At 44.5% G+C, this 15,550-nt stretch overlaps 2 protein-coding genes and 1 long non-coding RNA gene across 3 annotated transcripts in view; 2 read left to right on the forward strand and 1 right to left on the reverse strand.

Annotated features, from left to right (window-relative positions):
* Positions 1 to 323: 323 nt before the first annotated feature.
* Positions 324 to 3,393, forward strand: ascl1a (achaete-scute family bHLH transcription factor 1a). The gene is made up of 2 exons (XM_026147405.2): positions 324 to 2,474; positions 2,565 to 3,393. The coding sequence occupies exon 1, from the start codon at positions 1,892 to 1,894 to the stop codon at positions 2,456 to 2,458; it is 567 nt and encodes a 188-aa protein (XP_026003190.1). The 5' UTR covers positions 324 to 1,891; the 3' UTR covers positions 2,459 to 2,474; positions 2,565 to 3,393.
* Positions 3,394 to 5,478: 2,085 nt separating this feature from the next.
* The window catches only part of LOC113008682 (uncharacterized), a 68,743-nt gene continuing 58,671 nt past the window's right edge, over positions 5,479 to 15,550 (reverse strand). The window contains exons 14-15 of the mRNA XM_026146301.2: positions 10,641 to 10,710; positions 5,479 to 7,485 (exon numbers count right to left, since the gene is read on the reverse strand). Coding sequence (XP_026002086.1) covers positions 7,234 to 7,485; positions 10,641 to 10,710 — 322 coding nt within the window. The 3' untranslated portion in view covers positions 5,479 to 7,233. The remainder of the gene's footprint in view (positions 7,486 to 10,640; positions 10,711 to 15,550) is intronic.
* LOC145421310 (uncharacterized) lies at positions 12,294 to 15,209 on the forward strand. The gene is made up of 2 exons (XR_013902643.1): positions 12,294 to 13,907; positions 14,677 to 15,209. It is a non-coding gene; the product is annotated as an uncharacterized LOC145421310 (long non-coding RNA).

Consider the following 15,550-nt stretch of genomic DNA (forward strand, 5'->3'; position numbering starts at 1 on the left):
TCGGGTTTGTTTTTTATTTTTATTTTAACATTGTTGCTTATTTAACACAAGAATTTCTCTTGTGGAATCTATCTATCTATCAATCTGAAACAGGGCAGGATGGGAGGATTTACTTCTCGGTGATAACGTCCACTGCTGTCCTCTAGAGGGCGCCCGTTAATTACAACTTTACCTGTAAAGCAATAAACGACGCAGGCGTGAGGGAGTTAAATCAGTGTGAAGCCAAACATTCTAGAAGAGAAGAGAAGCTCCACTGCAGAAGAGTTATTTTTAACTTTGTCAGCCATAATTATAATTCAGTTTAAAAAAACAAACAAACAAAGAACAATAAATGATATGATACTATGATGAATTACATTTATTTTTGTAGAGATGAAGTGTTTATCGGTCTTTCTGGGTGACTGAGCCTGCCACAAAACAAACTGAGAGATAATCCCTCGCATCCCCCCCGCCCCGCACACACACCAACACCAAAGAAAAGAGGGAAAAATACAGAAAGTGGTTAAAGAGGGAACTCGGGTAGACAGATGTCATATTAATTATTACACCCAGCTTTGAGTGGAAGGCCCCTCGAGTAAAGTGAGTGCCCTCCCAGCCTCTGGACGACGAGCAGCAGCGGAGAGAGAGAGAGAGAGAGAGAGAGTCCTCACAAAACGATAATTGGACTGTGGAAGCCCGCTAACAGCGTGGATATATGTTTCAGAAAGATCAGGCAGGGCGGAGGGGCGCAGGGGGGACGCTGAATAGGACCCACGCCTCTTTTCTAAACTCTCCGGCTGGGCTTTGAAGGAGAAAGTGGAGGTGGTGTGTGTGTGTGTGTGTGTGTGTGTGTGTGTGTGTGTGTGTGTGTGTGTGTGTGTGTGTGTGTGTGTGTATCTGTGTGTGTGTGCCTGAATGTGAATGCCACAGAAAATTTGAACTATTTATGGCAATCCCCTCTAAAGGCGCGCATGCACGGGTGCCCAGAATAAGGGGGAAGAGAAAAGAGTGCGCGCACACACACGCAAGAAGTTCACCCGCAAAAACTGAACCCCAAAACAATCCTAATTCTGTTTAGTGCGCAAAGTTGTGCGTGCATGCGCAAAGACGCGAGAGAGCGTGTTGGAGTTTGTGCGTGTTTTCTTGTTATGCACCTCTCAGTCCCGCATAGAGAGTCCAGTTACGCGCACAGACCGAGGATTTGCGCCTCCTCGTTCCGCTTGTGCGGCCGATGAGGCGCGCAAAGTGGAAAATTTTACAAAGTCCCGCAAACGAGTGGCTGTGTGTAAAGAAATGGCACAGACAGGGACCAGAATCAGGATCGGGCAGAGAGAACGTCGCACACTTCACTTTGTGAATAGATTTTATGCACAGTTTGTGTTTTCTCTCGCTCCTCTGTATTTTAGCTGACCTGTAAAAAACAAAAACAAAAAACAAACCCAAAACAAAACGCGTGACTGTCCACCTGGAAATGCATCAGACTGAGTTCGGTGTGGACTTCTATGAGTCTGTTTCACCTTCTCGTAAAAAACCCCTCTCCTCTCACTGTTTGTTTAGTGCTTCAAGTGGCACGCGTCAGGCGCGCGGCGCACCGGTACCGGGGCAGGAGCCCAAGGTGTATCCACGCGACCGGAGGGCGTGGCCAGCCCCTCAGCCACCCGTGTTGAAAAGCAGTGGCGTCTTTCTCCGAGAGCTCAGAGCAGCTTTGAGGAGCGCGAGGCAGCATCAGCGGAGCTGCGACTGCCCTCCTAACCAATAGTAGCACCCCCCCCCCCCCTCCACATTGGAGCAAGTGCGCGACCAGCGGCCACAGCACGTGAACGGCACGAGCGGGACGCGCTCCCGGAATCTCTGCGATTCTTTAAAACTTCTGTTTTTTTCCCCACACGCGGGTAGGGACCTCACGACCAAAATGGAAATTAACGCGAGTCAGCAGCAGCAGCTGATGCCGCCCGCGTGCTTCTTCTCCGCGCAGAGCGTCCAGCTGAGCGCGAGCGGCAGCGGGAAGTCCGCGAGCAAGCAACCGAAGCGTCCGCGCTCCTCCTCCCCGGAGCTGCTGCGCTGCAAGCGGCGGTTGAACTTCGCGGGTTTCGGCTACAGCCTGCCACAGCAGCAGCCGCACGCGGTGGCGCGCAGGAACGAGCGCGAGCGCAACCGCGTGAAGCTGGTCAACAACGGCTTCGCCACGCTGCGGGAGCACGTGCCAAACGGCGCCGCCAACAAGAAGATGAGCAAAGTGGAGACACTGCGCTCCGCCGTGGAGTACATCCGCGCGCTGCAGCAGCTGCTGGACGAGCACGACGCCGTGAGCGCGGCGTTCCAGGCGGGCGTGCTGTCGCCCGGCATGTCGCAGGGATACTCCGCAGACATGAACTCCATGGCAGGCTCCCCCGTGTCCTCCTACTCATCCGACGAGGGCTCCTATGACCCCCTAAGTCCGGAGGAGCAGGAGCTGCTGGACTTCACAAACTGGTTCTGAAGAGCATCCGTGCGAGGTAAGCGCACACGTCACCGCGCTCGTTCCAGGCACCATCGTCATTTAACTCCCGACAAACCTAACTTCCCGTTTCTCCTCCTCCTCGCAGAAATATGGATCAGCTCACTTTATTGCTCTCCTGGGCTTGGGATGGTCCCGAGGAGGAGAAGAACAAGATGGTCCTCCCCGGTCCACCTGACAGTCTCAGCAGGGTCCCGGAGCCTTAACTGAACATCAGGCCGGAGATCAGCGCCAAAGGATTAAAGGAAGACGGGTCTCCCACATGCAGCGTGGGAATCCAAACTTTCTGTGTGTCCCCTTGATAAAAAAACAAAAACAAAAACAAAACAAAAACAAAAGAAAATGACCCTAAAGCGATTCACGCTCTCAGCACATTAAAAACTCTTCTATGCCAACCCCATCACAGTAGCACCAACTCTCTCTCAGACGCTGACTTCAGAAAAATGCTTCCAAGTCACGGATTTATTCTATAAAATTCTATATCAAACGCTCTTTTTTTTAAGATATATTAAGATATTTTTGTATGTAAGAGATTTATAGATGTTTTGTACACATCCTTTTGTATATATTTTGTCTATATATTTGCGAAGTCGCTTCTATACCTCCTGCCTATGTAGACGTGTAGTCTATTATTCTCTGGCTGTTGTGTTCACGAGGTTCCAGAGGGAGTTTGATACTCCGATGTTTTATCCTATAGCACCGATGTGTCTTATTTAATAGCAGAACCACGTTATTGCATTATGTCATGTCACAATGATCAAAAACTTATGCAGCTATTGTCCAAACAGAGTGCAATAGCCACGCATTGTCTCTTTATACTGCCAGCTCTATATCCTCTCCACATAAGCGGAAGATAAGAAGTCTTATAACCATATTTTCTACACTCTAGTCTAAAAATAAAACGAGATGCTACTGAATTACTGTTCATGTCTTAATTTTAAAGTGTGTGTGTGTGGTGGTGTGTGTGTGTCGGGGGGGGGGGGGGGGGGGGGGGGGACGACGACGACTGGGTACAGTTTTCCTTGTGTGGCCATTAAAACCAACATGAGTAGATGGAATACGTGGAGATAAAAGGGGAAGAACGCACGTTTTACGCACGATGCATTTTCTCTTTTCTTGTTTGAAGCTGAGCGCAGAGTGGCTCAACTAATTCTGTAGCCGCAGGTCTTTTACTAGAGAACTCTCACACCGCTATCTCTTTCTCCTTGGTAATACCAGCCAGCACCTTCAACCCAACAGACGCATTTTTTCACACTCGCAAAACATGCGTAAAACTCCACTTTGTCTCCATTTTAAAAACACACATACACCTCCTCCACCACATTGATGTCGTGAAAAATAAAAATACTGCTGTGATATTTCTCTTAACAACATGACCTTAAAATGAACACACCTCTGCAGTTAATGAACCCTCGAGTGAGCTTTTCAAGCTAGTCTTCCTTAGCGTCTGTGCGCACGAAGCGGCTGGAAGGTGGATCGCCCAAGTTGTAGGATTACAATGACACTATTTCCCCCAATTCAACTCACACCGAGAAATATAATTCAAGTAAACAGGAGGCTTTAAAATTTGCAGATGGAGGGCATGACGTGAGATTGTGAACTAGAGCTCTGAGGTTTCTGCACAACTGAGTTTGACAGGTAGGGCGGAGGCTGCAGCCGGACGCGTGTCTGGTTTAATGAGTGAATGGGGTCTGAATGGTGGTCGAGTGGAGACACGGAGCTGAATTGGCTGATGGCGTGTGCCTCCTGACAGCAGCATGCCGCTGAACACACAACCACCACCTGGGAGGGGAAAAACATCCGTCAGAGTGTGGGGTTCAACATGTTGGTGTTAATGTGGGTGTTTATGCAGAAATGGCGTTAAATACATAAATAAGACACGTTTTAGTGAAATTCTTTGGAAAAACTCGTGTTTATTGTAAATATGAGCGCACAAAGGAGAGTTCGTGGACCACCAGAGGGCCTGAGAGAGAGGCAGAGGGTCCTCCTGGCTCATTCAAAAACACAAGTTATTAGAAAACTGTCTGAGTTTAGCATTAACTTGCAGACACTTCATTGTTTGTACAATAATTAATAAACAATTATAATATCTATTCACTTAATCTATTTATTAGAAGCACAGGACCTGCAACACTTCAGATCAAACAGATGATACCTCTAAATTCTGTATATATTTTCTGATGTGAGTAAAATTTTCTGCCAGCTTGGAATAACTTTAAACCCGAATAAAACTTTTCCATCAGAATAGCACACGAGAAAGGTTTGATCCCACTCTTGTATGTGCAAATACATCTCTAATTTCCTCACCTCTTTCAATTTACTTCAAGACCTTTTATTTTGAAAGGCATCTTGAACTTCAATAAAAATGAGATGTGATTTTTTTTTTTAAGTTTTCAAATTTAACTTTAATTCAGTGTCTAAAAAAGTGAAGTAAGAGGCACGGCAGCCTCCAGCCAAGCACCATCACAGTTTAACAAGTAAACAATTATGATGACTGGATTAAAATAAAACATAAAACAAATAAATAAAAAAGACCTCCAACACACAACCAACAGTGAGAGGTCCCCAGACTTTGTCATGGGGCTCAGCAGTGGGGGGAAAGCCACACAGTGGTACTTTATGACTCAAGGAACCTATGGAGTGAGGAACTTTGTTTCTCTAAAGATAAAATCAATGTTTTGGATTGTTTTAAAAATATAAAACGACAACTTATGGCAAGTAGGGCAAGCCCAGAGAGTGTACACAAAATACACGTTTATTATTATAGACTGTAAATAAAAGATGCATTTAACCTTATAGATTCTATATAAAAGATGCATTTAGGCTTATGGACTTGTTGAGTGTTTTAAAACCAATCTATATGGATCTGAGCTCACTGACTAATGACCCAGTCACATGATGAACTATACTAACAACCTTCTGGAATCTGAGGAGGACCAAAATTACAAAATGAAAATCAAGTTGTTTTAAGTAAGACAAAACAAGTGACTGAGCCCAGGAAGTCCACAGGAAAGTGTTTATTGGAGGGAAGGGGAGGATGCTGAAAGTTAATGTTTACTTTTTTATCATTTAGCTGTATTTATTTAGCAGGAACAATGGACAGTACATAATACAAAGCTACTTTCCTCCTGTAGTCTCTGGTAAGAAGACCCTAAGCTCACCTGCAGCCACATTTTCAAACTAGATGGAGTTCAAAGCATGCATCTAAAGAGTCACAATAAAAGCAGTTTTGACTGTTTTCTCTGGTGACATAGAGCTTACAAAGGTTTGCTGCCTGTCACAGCTCATTATGTTTCCCTCAGCGGCAGTCTGTCAAGCGTGCACAAGCGGCAGGAGAGCGCGGCCATATCTAATTGGCAAAGCTTAGGCAAAACAAAGGCTCAAACCACATCAGTTGAGTATCTTAGCGAACATCATTCATCAGTGTTGATTAAGTTGGACTGAACTGGACAGTAGCCAATAGCTCTGCTGCGCTGCTGCATTTTTCTCAAATGTTTTTGTGTCTTTTTTTTTTTTTAATAAACTCCACAACAATGAACACTTGTTACATGAATCAGAGCGTCAGACTCTGAAACTACAGCAGCCACAGAAGATTTCAGGACCACAGACAGCACTTTACTGCTCTGTGACGTGATCCACATGCCTCAGAGAAACGACAGAGGCTGGAAACAGAACATACTCAGCACACGTGTGACGTAAAGGACATGCGCACAGGAAGAGACCAGCAGCAATGTGACCACCTGAGACTGTGCGATGCCAATAAAATTCAGCTACTCGTACAGATGAGAGATGGAGTGGGAAGTGCAGAGTAAATTCATTTCTATTTTCAGGGAATTGAAATGACTGCTAAAGGGAGCGCAGTGCAAACAACGTGTAAAATGTAACGTGGATATAAACACACACACACACACATGCTGCAGAGCGTTTACATTATTAATGCAGAAAAAAATAAAGGAGACAATAAAAATCTGACTCCTTGACAGAAGATAACTGATGGTTTCACAACTGTATTTCCATGGTTTATTCATTAATTGAACTATAAAAGGTCAAAAACATTTTGGCTTCCAAAATCTTGACTCTTGTTTATATTCAAAGTATTCATATGGAAATATGTGTTTACACAGCTGTCGAGGAGAGAGATTGTTTGAACATCACCCCACAGAAGTCCCTAAGGGATCGTCAGTCTAATGATCGACTTATCTTTTATCAGTGTGTCATAAACATCCAGTGTAATTTCTGTTCTGGCGGCTTTTATCACCAAGGCTTCTGTTATTTTTTTAATGTCCAACAACAAACACTTGTCTCTGATAGTCTGTTAAATTATTAAAAATCCTGTATTCATAGTTTTTATCATTAGAATGTGAAAGCATTCTTTCAGCGAGTTCGTCTTTAAGATCTAAATATCTAATTGCATAAATATTAGTGCTTATTTATATATATACATTTTATGAAACCCAAACTAATGCTGAATGTCTAATTTAGAGCAATTTAAAATGAAAGAAATAAGTTTCAGGTGCAGCGGAGATAGCAAGGTATAATGGTTTCTTCCACTCTAAACTCAGTCTTGCTGGTTGTTACCAGCAAATTTAAAGGTTAAAGCTAGAAGTGAAATGTAACAAAGTTGCATAATTTAAAAGAAATACTTTGTATCTCCACTACAAATGTCCTTTTTAAAATCATTTTTCTGTTTGTCACATGTCGTCCTTTCATACAAGCAGACGTGGCTCAGCTGAGATATCATCCACAGAGTGCTGAGGTCAAAGGTTGCTGGAGTCATCAAAAGGGTTGGAAATCACCGACTTGTGAATGAGCATGAAGAGGGGCAGGTAGGCCAAGAAGTCCAGCAGGTCCAGAGGAGGAATGTGCTGCAGCTCCAGTCTGACGGCCACCTCCTGATCCAGGTGGATGCCCCCGGCCTTCAGCTCCAGCAGCAGCTGCTCTGCGCTGATGAAGCCCTTCTGAGCACCCGCATCGCCCTGCTGGTCCTCCAGGAGGAACAGGAAAAGTTGCTGCAGGAGTTAATAACAATCATAGTTTTTGACATGACCTCAAACATGGAAAACTGGCTCTGGTCTTGCTCTTTGAACCACTTCAATTCAATTCAATTCAATTCAATTTTATTTATATGGGCAGCACGGTGGCACGGTGGTTAGCACTGTTGCCGCACAGCAAGAAGGTCCTGAGTTCAATTCCACCATCAGGCCGGGGTCTTTCTGTGTGGAGTTTGCATGTTCTCCCCGTGTTTGCGTGGGTTCTCTCCGGGTACTCCGGCTTCCTCCCACCGTCCAAAGACATGCAGCTTGTGGGGATAGGTTAATTGATTAATCCAAATTGTCACTAGGTGTGAATGTGCGAGTGAATGTGAGTGTGAATGGTTGTCTGTCCCTGTGTGTTAGCCCTGCGACAGACTGGCGACCTGTCCAGGGTGTACCCCGCCTTTCGCCCTATGACAGCTGGGATAGGCTCCAGCGCCCCCCGCGACCCTGAAAAGGATAAGCGGAAGCGAATGGATGGATAGATAGCGCCAAATCACAACAAAAGTCGCCTCAAGGCGCTTCATAGGTACAGAGAAAAACCCAACAATAAGCAAGCACTTTGGCGACAGTGGGAAGGAAAAACTCCCTTTTAACAGGAAGAAACCTCCGGCAGAACCAGGCTCAGGGAGGGGCGGCCATCTGCTGCGACCGTTTGGGGTGAGAGAAGGAAGACAGGATAAAAGACATGCTGTGGAAGAGAGACAGAGGTTAATAACAGATATGATTCAATGCAGAGAGGTCTGTTAATACATAGTGAGTGAGAAAGGTGACTGGAAAGGAAAAACTCAATGCATCATGGGAATCCCCCGGCAGCCTACGTCTATTGCAGCATAACTAAGGGAGGATTCAGGGTCACCTGGTCCAGCCCTAACTATATGCTTTAGCAAAAAGGAAAGTTTTAAGCTTAATCTTAAAAGTAGAGATAGTGTCTGTCTCCCGAATCCAAACTGGAAGCTGGTTCCACAGAAGAGGGGCCTGAAAACTGAAGGCTCTCCCTCCCATTCTACTTTTAAATACTCTAGGAACAACAAGTAGGCCTGCAGAACAAGAGCGAAGTACTCTAATAGGGTGATATGGTACTACAAGGTCATTGAGATAAGATGGGGCCTGATTATTTAAGACCTTGTATGTGAGGAGCAGGATTTTGAATTCAATTCTGGATTTAACAGGAAGCCAATGAAGGGAAGCCAAAACAGGAGAAATATGCTCTCTCTTTCTAGTCCCTGTCAGTACTCTTGCTGCATCATTTTGGATTAGCTGAAGGCTTTTCAGTGAGTTTTTTGGACATCCTGATAATAATGAATTACAATAGTCCAGCCTGGAAGTAATAAATGCATGAACTAGTTTCTCAGCATCACTCTGAGACAGGATATTTCTAACTTTAGAGATGTTGCGCAAATGGAAGAAAGCAGTCTTACATATTTGTTTAATATGTGCGTTGAAGGACATGTCCTGGTCAAAAATGACTCCAAGGTTCCTCACAGCGTTACTGGAGGCCAAGGCAATGCCATCCAGAGTAAGAATCTGGTTAGATACCATATTTCTAGGCTTTTCAGGGCCGAGTACAATAACCTCAGTTTTATCTGAATTAAGAAGCAGAAAGTTAGCGGCCATCCAGGTCTTTATGTCTTTAAGACATTCCTGCAGTTTAACTAATTGGTGTGTGTTATCTGGCTTCATGGACAGATAGAGCTGGGTGTCATCTGCATAGCAGTGAAAATGTATGCTATGTCTTCTAATGATGCTGCCTAAGGGAAGCATGTATAATGTAAACAGAATTGGTCCTAGCACTGAACCCTGTGGAACTCCATAATTAACCTCAGTGTGTGAAGAGGACTCTCCATTTACATGCACAAATTGGAGTCTATTAGATAGATATGATACAAACCACTGCAGCGTAGTACCTGTAATACCTACAGCATGTTCTAATCGTTCTAATAGGATATTATGGTCGACAGTATCGAATGCTGCACTAAGGTCTAGCAGGACAAGCACAGAGATGAGTCCACTGTCCGAGGCCATAAGAAGATCATTTGTAACCTTCACTAAAGCTGTTTCTGTGCTGTGATGAACTCTGAAACCTGACTGAAACTCTTCAAATAAACCATTCCTCTGCAGATGATCTGTTAGCTGTTTGACAACTACTCTTTCAAGGATTTTTGATATGAAAGGAAGGTTGGAGATTGGCCTATAATTAGCTAAGACTGCTGGGTCTAGAGATGGCTTTTTGAGTAAAGGTTTAACTACAGCCAGTCTGGCTCAGTGGCTCTTCTCTCGCTGGCTATTTGGGTTCTGGCAGAGCTTCGCAGAATGCCCAAGTAAATTTCTGCTGTTTTACAGAGTACACTTGTGTGTTGTTATTGTGTGTGTGCTCTTTAGGGAAGCCTCAGATTACCACAGGCTGTTTCTAGTCTTTTTTGAGTGCACCTGTTTGCACAGTTAATGCAGTCAAGGTACTAATTGTCAGACGCGGAGGCGGAGTAGGGGTGGGAGGGTTATAATCCCTCTGGCAAACACCCATTGCTGCTGCCCCCCCCCAACTTCTCCAGTTAACAACCCTATCCCTAACAGCTCTGTAATTACGAAGCCTCCCCTACCTGGCCAGGGGCTCAGTTTCCAAACCCATGGCTGCAGGCTTTCATGTTCCTCCTGCCTTTCTATTGCTCAGTACTTCCTTCTGTGACTGAGTACTGGGCCAGCTGGTAGATCCATCCTGGTCCATCTAAGATGAGCTGTGTGTCTCATGCTGATTACAGGGCTGGGCGGAGTGGACGGCATGTTCACTGCTGGGCACTTTAATGAGATTAAGGCTGTGCTAATCTATGAAAAGGGAAAGGCACCCCTCTCTTTCTCTCCCTGACTTGCTTCCCTCATTTCTATGCATGAGGGGTGAGTGCCTCTCATAAAAAAAGCTTGCTGTATAAAGGATGCCTTGGAATTACTCTTCAAAGTGTTTGCCAGCATTTATTTCATTATAATTATACCAGCGAGGCCATGAAAAGAGGCGGGGACGGCTTGTGTGGAATAAATGTGACTAATGTGTGAGTTAATCTGATGTTGCATTGAGGGCACATCATGAAAACAAACTCCAGAGTGTAAACATGAGGCAAAGGAAGCTTTCACTGCACCTTAGCTTTGAAGAGTCTCACTTCCAAGGATCGGAAGTCCATGCTGCTGATTAGCGATCGCATAAACTCGCTGAAAGGAAAAAGCAAAAATAAGAACATGAGCTGAAAACTTTTCAAGGTTTAATTCTACCTGTAGAGAAGTCACATCCAGAATATCTTCACTTTTAAACTCATGTTTCCAAGTCCAAAGTGAGATTACCCCGATGATGTAATCAGGGTATTTTTCAGGCTTTGGGAAACTCCCGAAAGAGAGGAGCTACGTTTATATCTTTATAAAGCTATAAAGTGAAATCACAACGGATCTGAGAGCTGCTTTGAAATAAGGCTTTACTGCCAGTCAGATAAATTCACAATTAAAATGTGATTTCTTAAACGTTACTTGTCTTAAAAGTAGTGCAGTACGTTACTTAATTACTCACCGGAAAAAGTAATTGTTGCATTACTTTGGCATTATTCTATAACATGACCTGAAATACATTGCTACACAATTACCAGCTAACAACATAAACCTGAGGCTACAGTCCCACATACTGACATAAATCCCTATCCTAATGAGGACACACAAGATCCAATGCAAAGCTGGAAACGAGCCCAAAGAGCCACAGTGATTCTAGCCGGTTCCAGAGAACAGGAGCTGGCGAACACTCAGTGTTGAGTAAATGTAACACGAGTAACAACACAATTAACTGTAATGTAATTAATGAAGTTAGTACAATTTAGCTACATTACTACTGACAAATGTAATGTGATTACAGTAACATGTTAGTTTGGAATGTGTTACACCCAGCACCGGTTACAACACTGCAGATCATTAAAACAAGATTTACACCCATGAGCTCAAAAGTAACAATCCCAGAAATGTTTGTAATGTTCAATGCCTAACGTGCGCTGTTTGTGTGTATAGAATTGTTTATTATTCTTTTTAAATAAGAGGGGAAAAAACACAAGTAGTTTACTGGCCTAAAGATTAAAAACATAAAAAAGACCCTAAATAATCCCATACACAATACAAGCTACCAAACTGTATGACACACACTTATACAACGTGTGGATGCACATCATTTAGTTCATAGAACATCTGCTTTTCTTTTAGAGCTATTTATAACCTTATTTTCATTTTTTAAATTTATTGTTTAAATGCATTTATTTATTTGTTTGTCAAGTCATTTGTATTTCTGCAGCCCAAACTCACATGTAAAGGTTTCATGGTTTTCAGAGACACATGTTTAACTGTTTAACATCGAGTGTATAATATCTGATACATGAGGTTTATTTTGGCATTATTTCAGCCCAGCGTCAGACTGGCGACCTGTCCAGAGTGTACCCCACCTCTCGCCCTGTGGTAGCTGGGATGGACTCCAAACCCCCCCCGATTCTGATAAGGTTTAGAGAATGGATGGATGGATGACAGTTATTTCATGGTTCAGGCTTTACAGAGTTAAAAAGAGACACATAAAAAAACTCCCTAATGTTTTGAAACAGATAAAAACAACATATTATTTTAAAATTTGGAAGATTCCTACATCTAACCAAACCAAATAGTGTCTGAAATATGTTTTTCCAACAGAGCTTATTTTTTGCAATAACTGAAAAAAAAGAAGAAGAAATATGATCAACTTTTTGCAGAGGAAACCAGATTAGGGTTAAGTTTATTTACACATTTCCAGTTTGTATAGTTTTGCTATTTGATTGCAAACCTGTTCTGATTTCATAATACAGACACAAAGTGGCTCCATGAGCCTCCAGAGCACGCTGCACTAATTCTTTTATTGACTAAGTCATGAAGTGTAAAAGAAGAGAGCAGCTGGCCTTTAAGGACAAACGGGATTGTTGTGAATACAAATAATTGTGGTCATGTAATCGCTCCAAAAATAGGAAAAACTTTGGCGGCATTTTTTGGCGGGTTTGTCCTGTGCGACGTCGTGTTTACAGGAGACGTGATGGTAAAATGTTCTGAGTCCATTGTGGTTGTTCACAGTAGCCAAACAATGCGTGGGCAAACGGGGACACCCCGCCACAGTAACGGATAAAACTGCTCTGGTTTTGAGTCCGTGTGGAGGTTTGGGGAGGGGTGTCAGCGACCGGACGCACACTCTGCAGCAATGTGACAAGTCGCAGACCGGCACAATCTAGGTCTGCTCGGATAATTAGAGGGAGACTGGTCCGATTATGTGGGCACAGGCCTCTCCTGTCCAGCGTGTGGCACAGCGACGGCCGTCCCTTCTCTAACGAGCGCCCAGTGTTAATGAGCCCCTCCTCGCCGAGCGCTCAATGGCCTGTTAGACCAAAGAATGGCTGAGCACCAGGCCATCGAGTGCAGTGCACGCCTGAGTGCTCCCAGCTCCATGATTGGCCCTTGTCCTCCAACCACGGTGCAGGCAGGGGCTTGATGGGGATGAAGAGAGACAGGGCAGCTAATGATTATTAATTGCACTTGGTTTGCAGTAAAAGAGTCCAAATGCTGGTGCGCTAAGGACACTGGCGTGATAATGGCTCGCGTAAATGAGGGGCGAGGGGACCGATGATGGACTGCAGGGAGGATAATAGCAGCCTAACCCATTTTCTTTTGTCGGACCTCCTCCGGCACCCCGCTGTGGCCAGCACAGCAGACTTTTCGCTTGCGTAATACTCCCCAAATTTTGGCGGTCCCCTCGCTGGGGAGCTGGCGAAGCAGGAGGTGAAGGGATGCAAACATATCCTGACCTAGTTCGACTTGACAGAGTTGAGGGTTGTTTTGGGATATTCTGAGCAGGCTGACGGGTGATGGGAAACTCTATCAGACAGTTTACGTAGTGGGGAGATCGTCAGCGTGAGCTTCCAGCGAAAGCACGAGGATGAGCCGGCTCCGCTCGATGCCGTTCGGGAATTCTGCATGGTAATGTGCTTCCCGTCAGACCACGTGATGCTGCCTGAGGGAATGTGGCGCTGTGTGAGGTGGACTTGTGAGGAAGCACAATGCCACACAGGGACAGATGGCCTGAGTCAAGGGCCAAAACAGGAGAGCACAGAGAGGGTGAGAGGGAGGCAAAAAGAGAGCCGGAGAGACGAGAGACACGAGAGGGGAGGACAGTTAAAGATGAAAAGAAAAGAGGAGAGCAAACGGGGGAGGAGGGTGTAATTACTGTGCCGTTAAACTGCAAGAAACATCTATGAACATGAGGGAGCCGCCTCCTCTAAGCCCTTCATGATCAGAAAGGCTGATTGTGTAACTACTGTTGCAGCTCATTTCGAAGCTAGGATTACAGACAACAGGATTAAGTGAAACAGGTAAGAGGATCAGCTGAGTTCAGTTGGGATGAGACGGCAGAAGGATGCTATTGTTTTCTCCTTGTTTAGGAGGTGGCGATAGGAGCGCTGATCTCCTCTCTTCTTATCATTTAAATCGCAGAAAGGAGTTCTGTGAAAAGAGGTTTAATATGGACATTCATTATCATTACTATAATTGCCTCTATAGAGCGCAGACACCCTGGGCTTTCTGTGCCAGCGAGGCAGCCAGTCTACAGGCCTCCTCTAATGCACCACACAAAGGGGCTGGCCGTAAATCAGAGGACCCATGACCCTGGCCCCGTACTCGCTGAGAGGGAGCTCTCACTCTGGGGTGAAGGTTTTGGGTGCAGGCCTTGACCTTCGGGGACCTCTGGTGCTGGCTTGGCTCCACACTCTCCTGTGTGTAGGAAGCTATAGAGCCCGGGGCAGCGAGAGATCGCTGTGTGTGGGAATCTGCGACATATGGGGCACAATGCAGAGACACAAGGACGCGGAGGCCGAGCGCCGCCCGAGCAGGGTTCAGGGTTCGGTTATTTTCACGATCTGTTCGCCTGCTAATTCTTTTTTCTCCCGTTTACGCCGTGAAAAGTGAGAAAGGAGTGAAAACACCTGATATCTTTTTGGCTAAAAACACAGACACACAGCGAGCAGCCCCCTGGACTGTAGAGCGTTTGATATGAGGAGAATTTTTTTGTTTTGTTTTGTTTCAGGGTTGTTTTAAATAAATAAATTAATAAATTGTTGAATTTTTTTCATGTATTAATTGCAGACCAGCTCCACAGTGGAGCTCTTTAGGAACGGGAGAAGCACGAAAAAACATCAGAGATCCAAAAAGCAGCATGAGAAGCCCAGAAAGTGTCTGAAGTGGACACCTTCAAGCACCAACAACAGCACACGTGAGAGTAACACACAGAACGGTCGTTTGTGACACAGTAGTCGACGGTCCATGTAGGCAACGACCCCAGAGTGAGTGTATGAAGACCCCTCTTACAAGAAAAGAGCCAAAGCTTGAGTTTCGAAAGCTAAAACCAGTTGAGCAGACTTGCTTCACGGCCACAGTGCAGTCAGTGTTTCCTGTGATGCACTCATTGGTCATCTTTGTAATAAAACCTAAAGACTAAAAGAAAGAGTAGCGTGTGCCTTCATTAGCACAGGGATTTGTGTCACGGTGTGGCTGTAATGTTAGTTTTATACTGTTTATTTGGTAATTATATAACTTTTACTCTCTTTAAGGAGGCAATGCATTACTTTTTTAAAGTAATACAACACAGCTCTTTAAATAAAGTTTTTAACTCTTTTACAGCTTTTGCATCATTTTTCTAGCTGTTTTCTTCCAAATTAATGGATATATATGATATCTAACTTTTTCATGGTAAGATAAGTTTGAATTAAGTCAAATTCTGGTGACTATTCAACATTGGTTTCAGCCCTTAAGGGCAAAGTGCACAGTTATCACATCCAGACTCGAAACCTTGACCTCTAAAGTCGTATAAAACATTTCTAAAAAGGCAAAGTGGATCAAAGAGAGTCCCACACACGATGGCAAAATCACTGGAACAAACTTGCATACACAGTCTTATTCTTATTTATGGGAGGTCAGCGACTCCTCCTCCGGCTTCTCTGAGGGGTGTGTTAGTTGGTCA

Source organism: Astatotilapia calliptera, chromosome 17, assembly GCF_964374335.1.
Source record: "Astatotilapia calliptera chromosome 17, fAstCal68.1, whole genome shotgun sequence".
In the NCBI taxonomy this organism is placed as follows: domain Eukaryota; kingdom Metazoa; phylum Chordata; class Actinopteri; order Cichliformes; family Cichlidae; genus Astatotilapia; species Astatotilapia calliptera.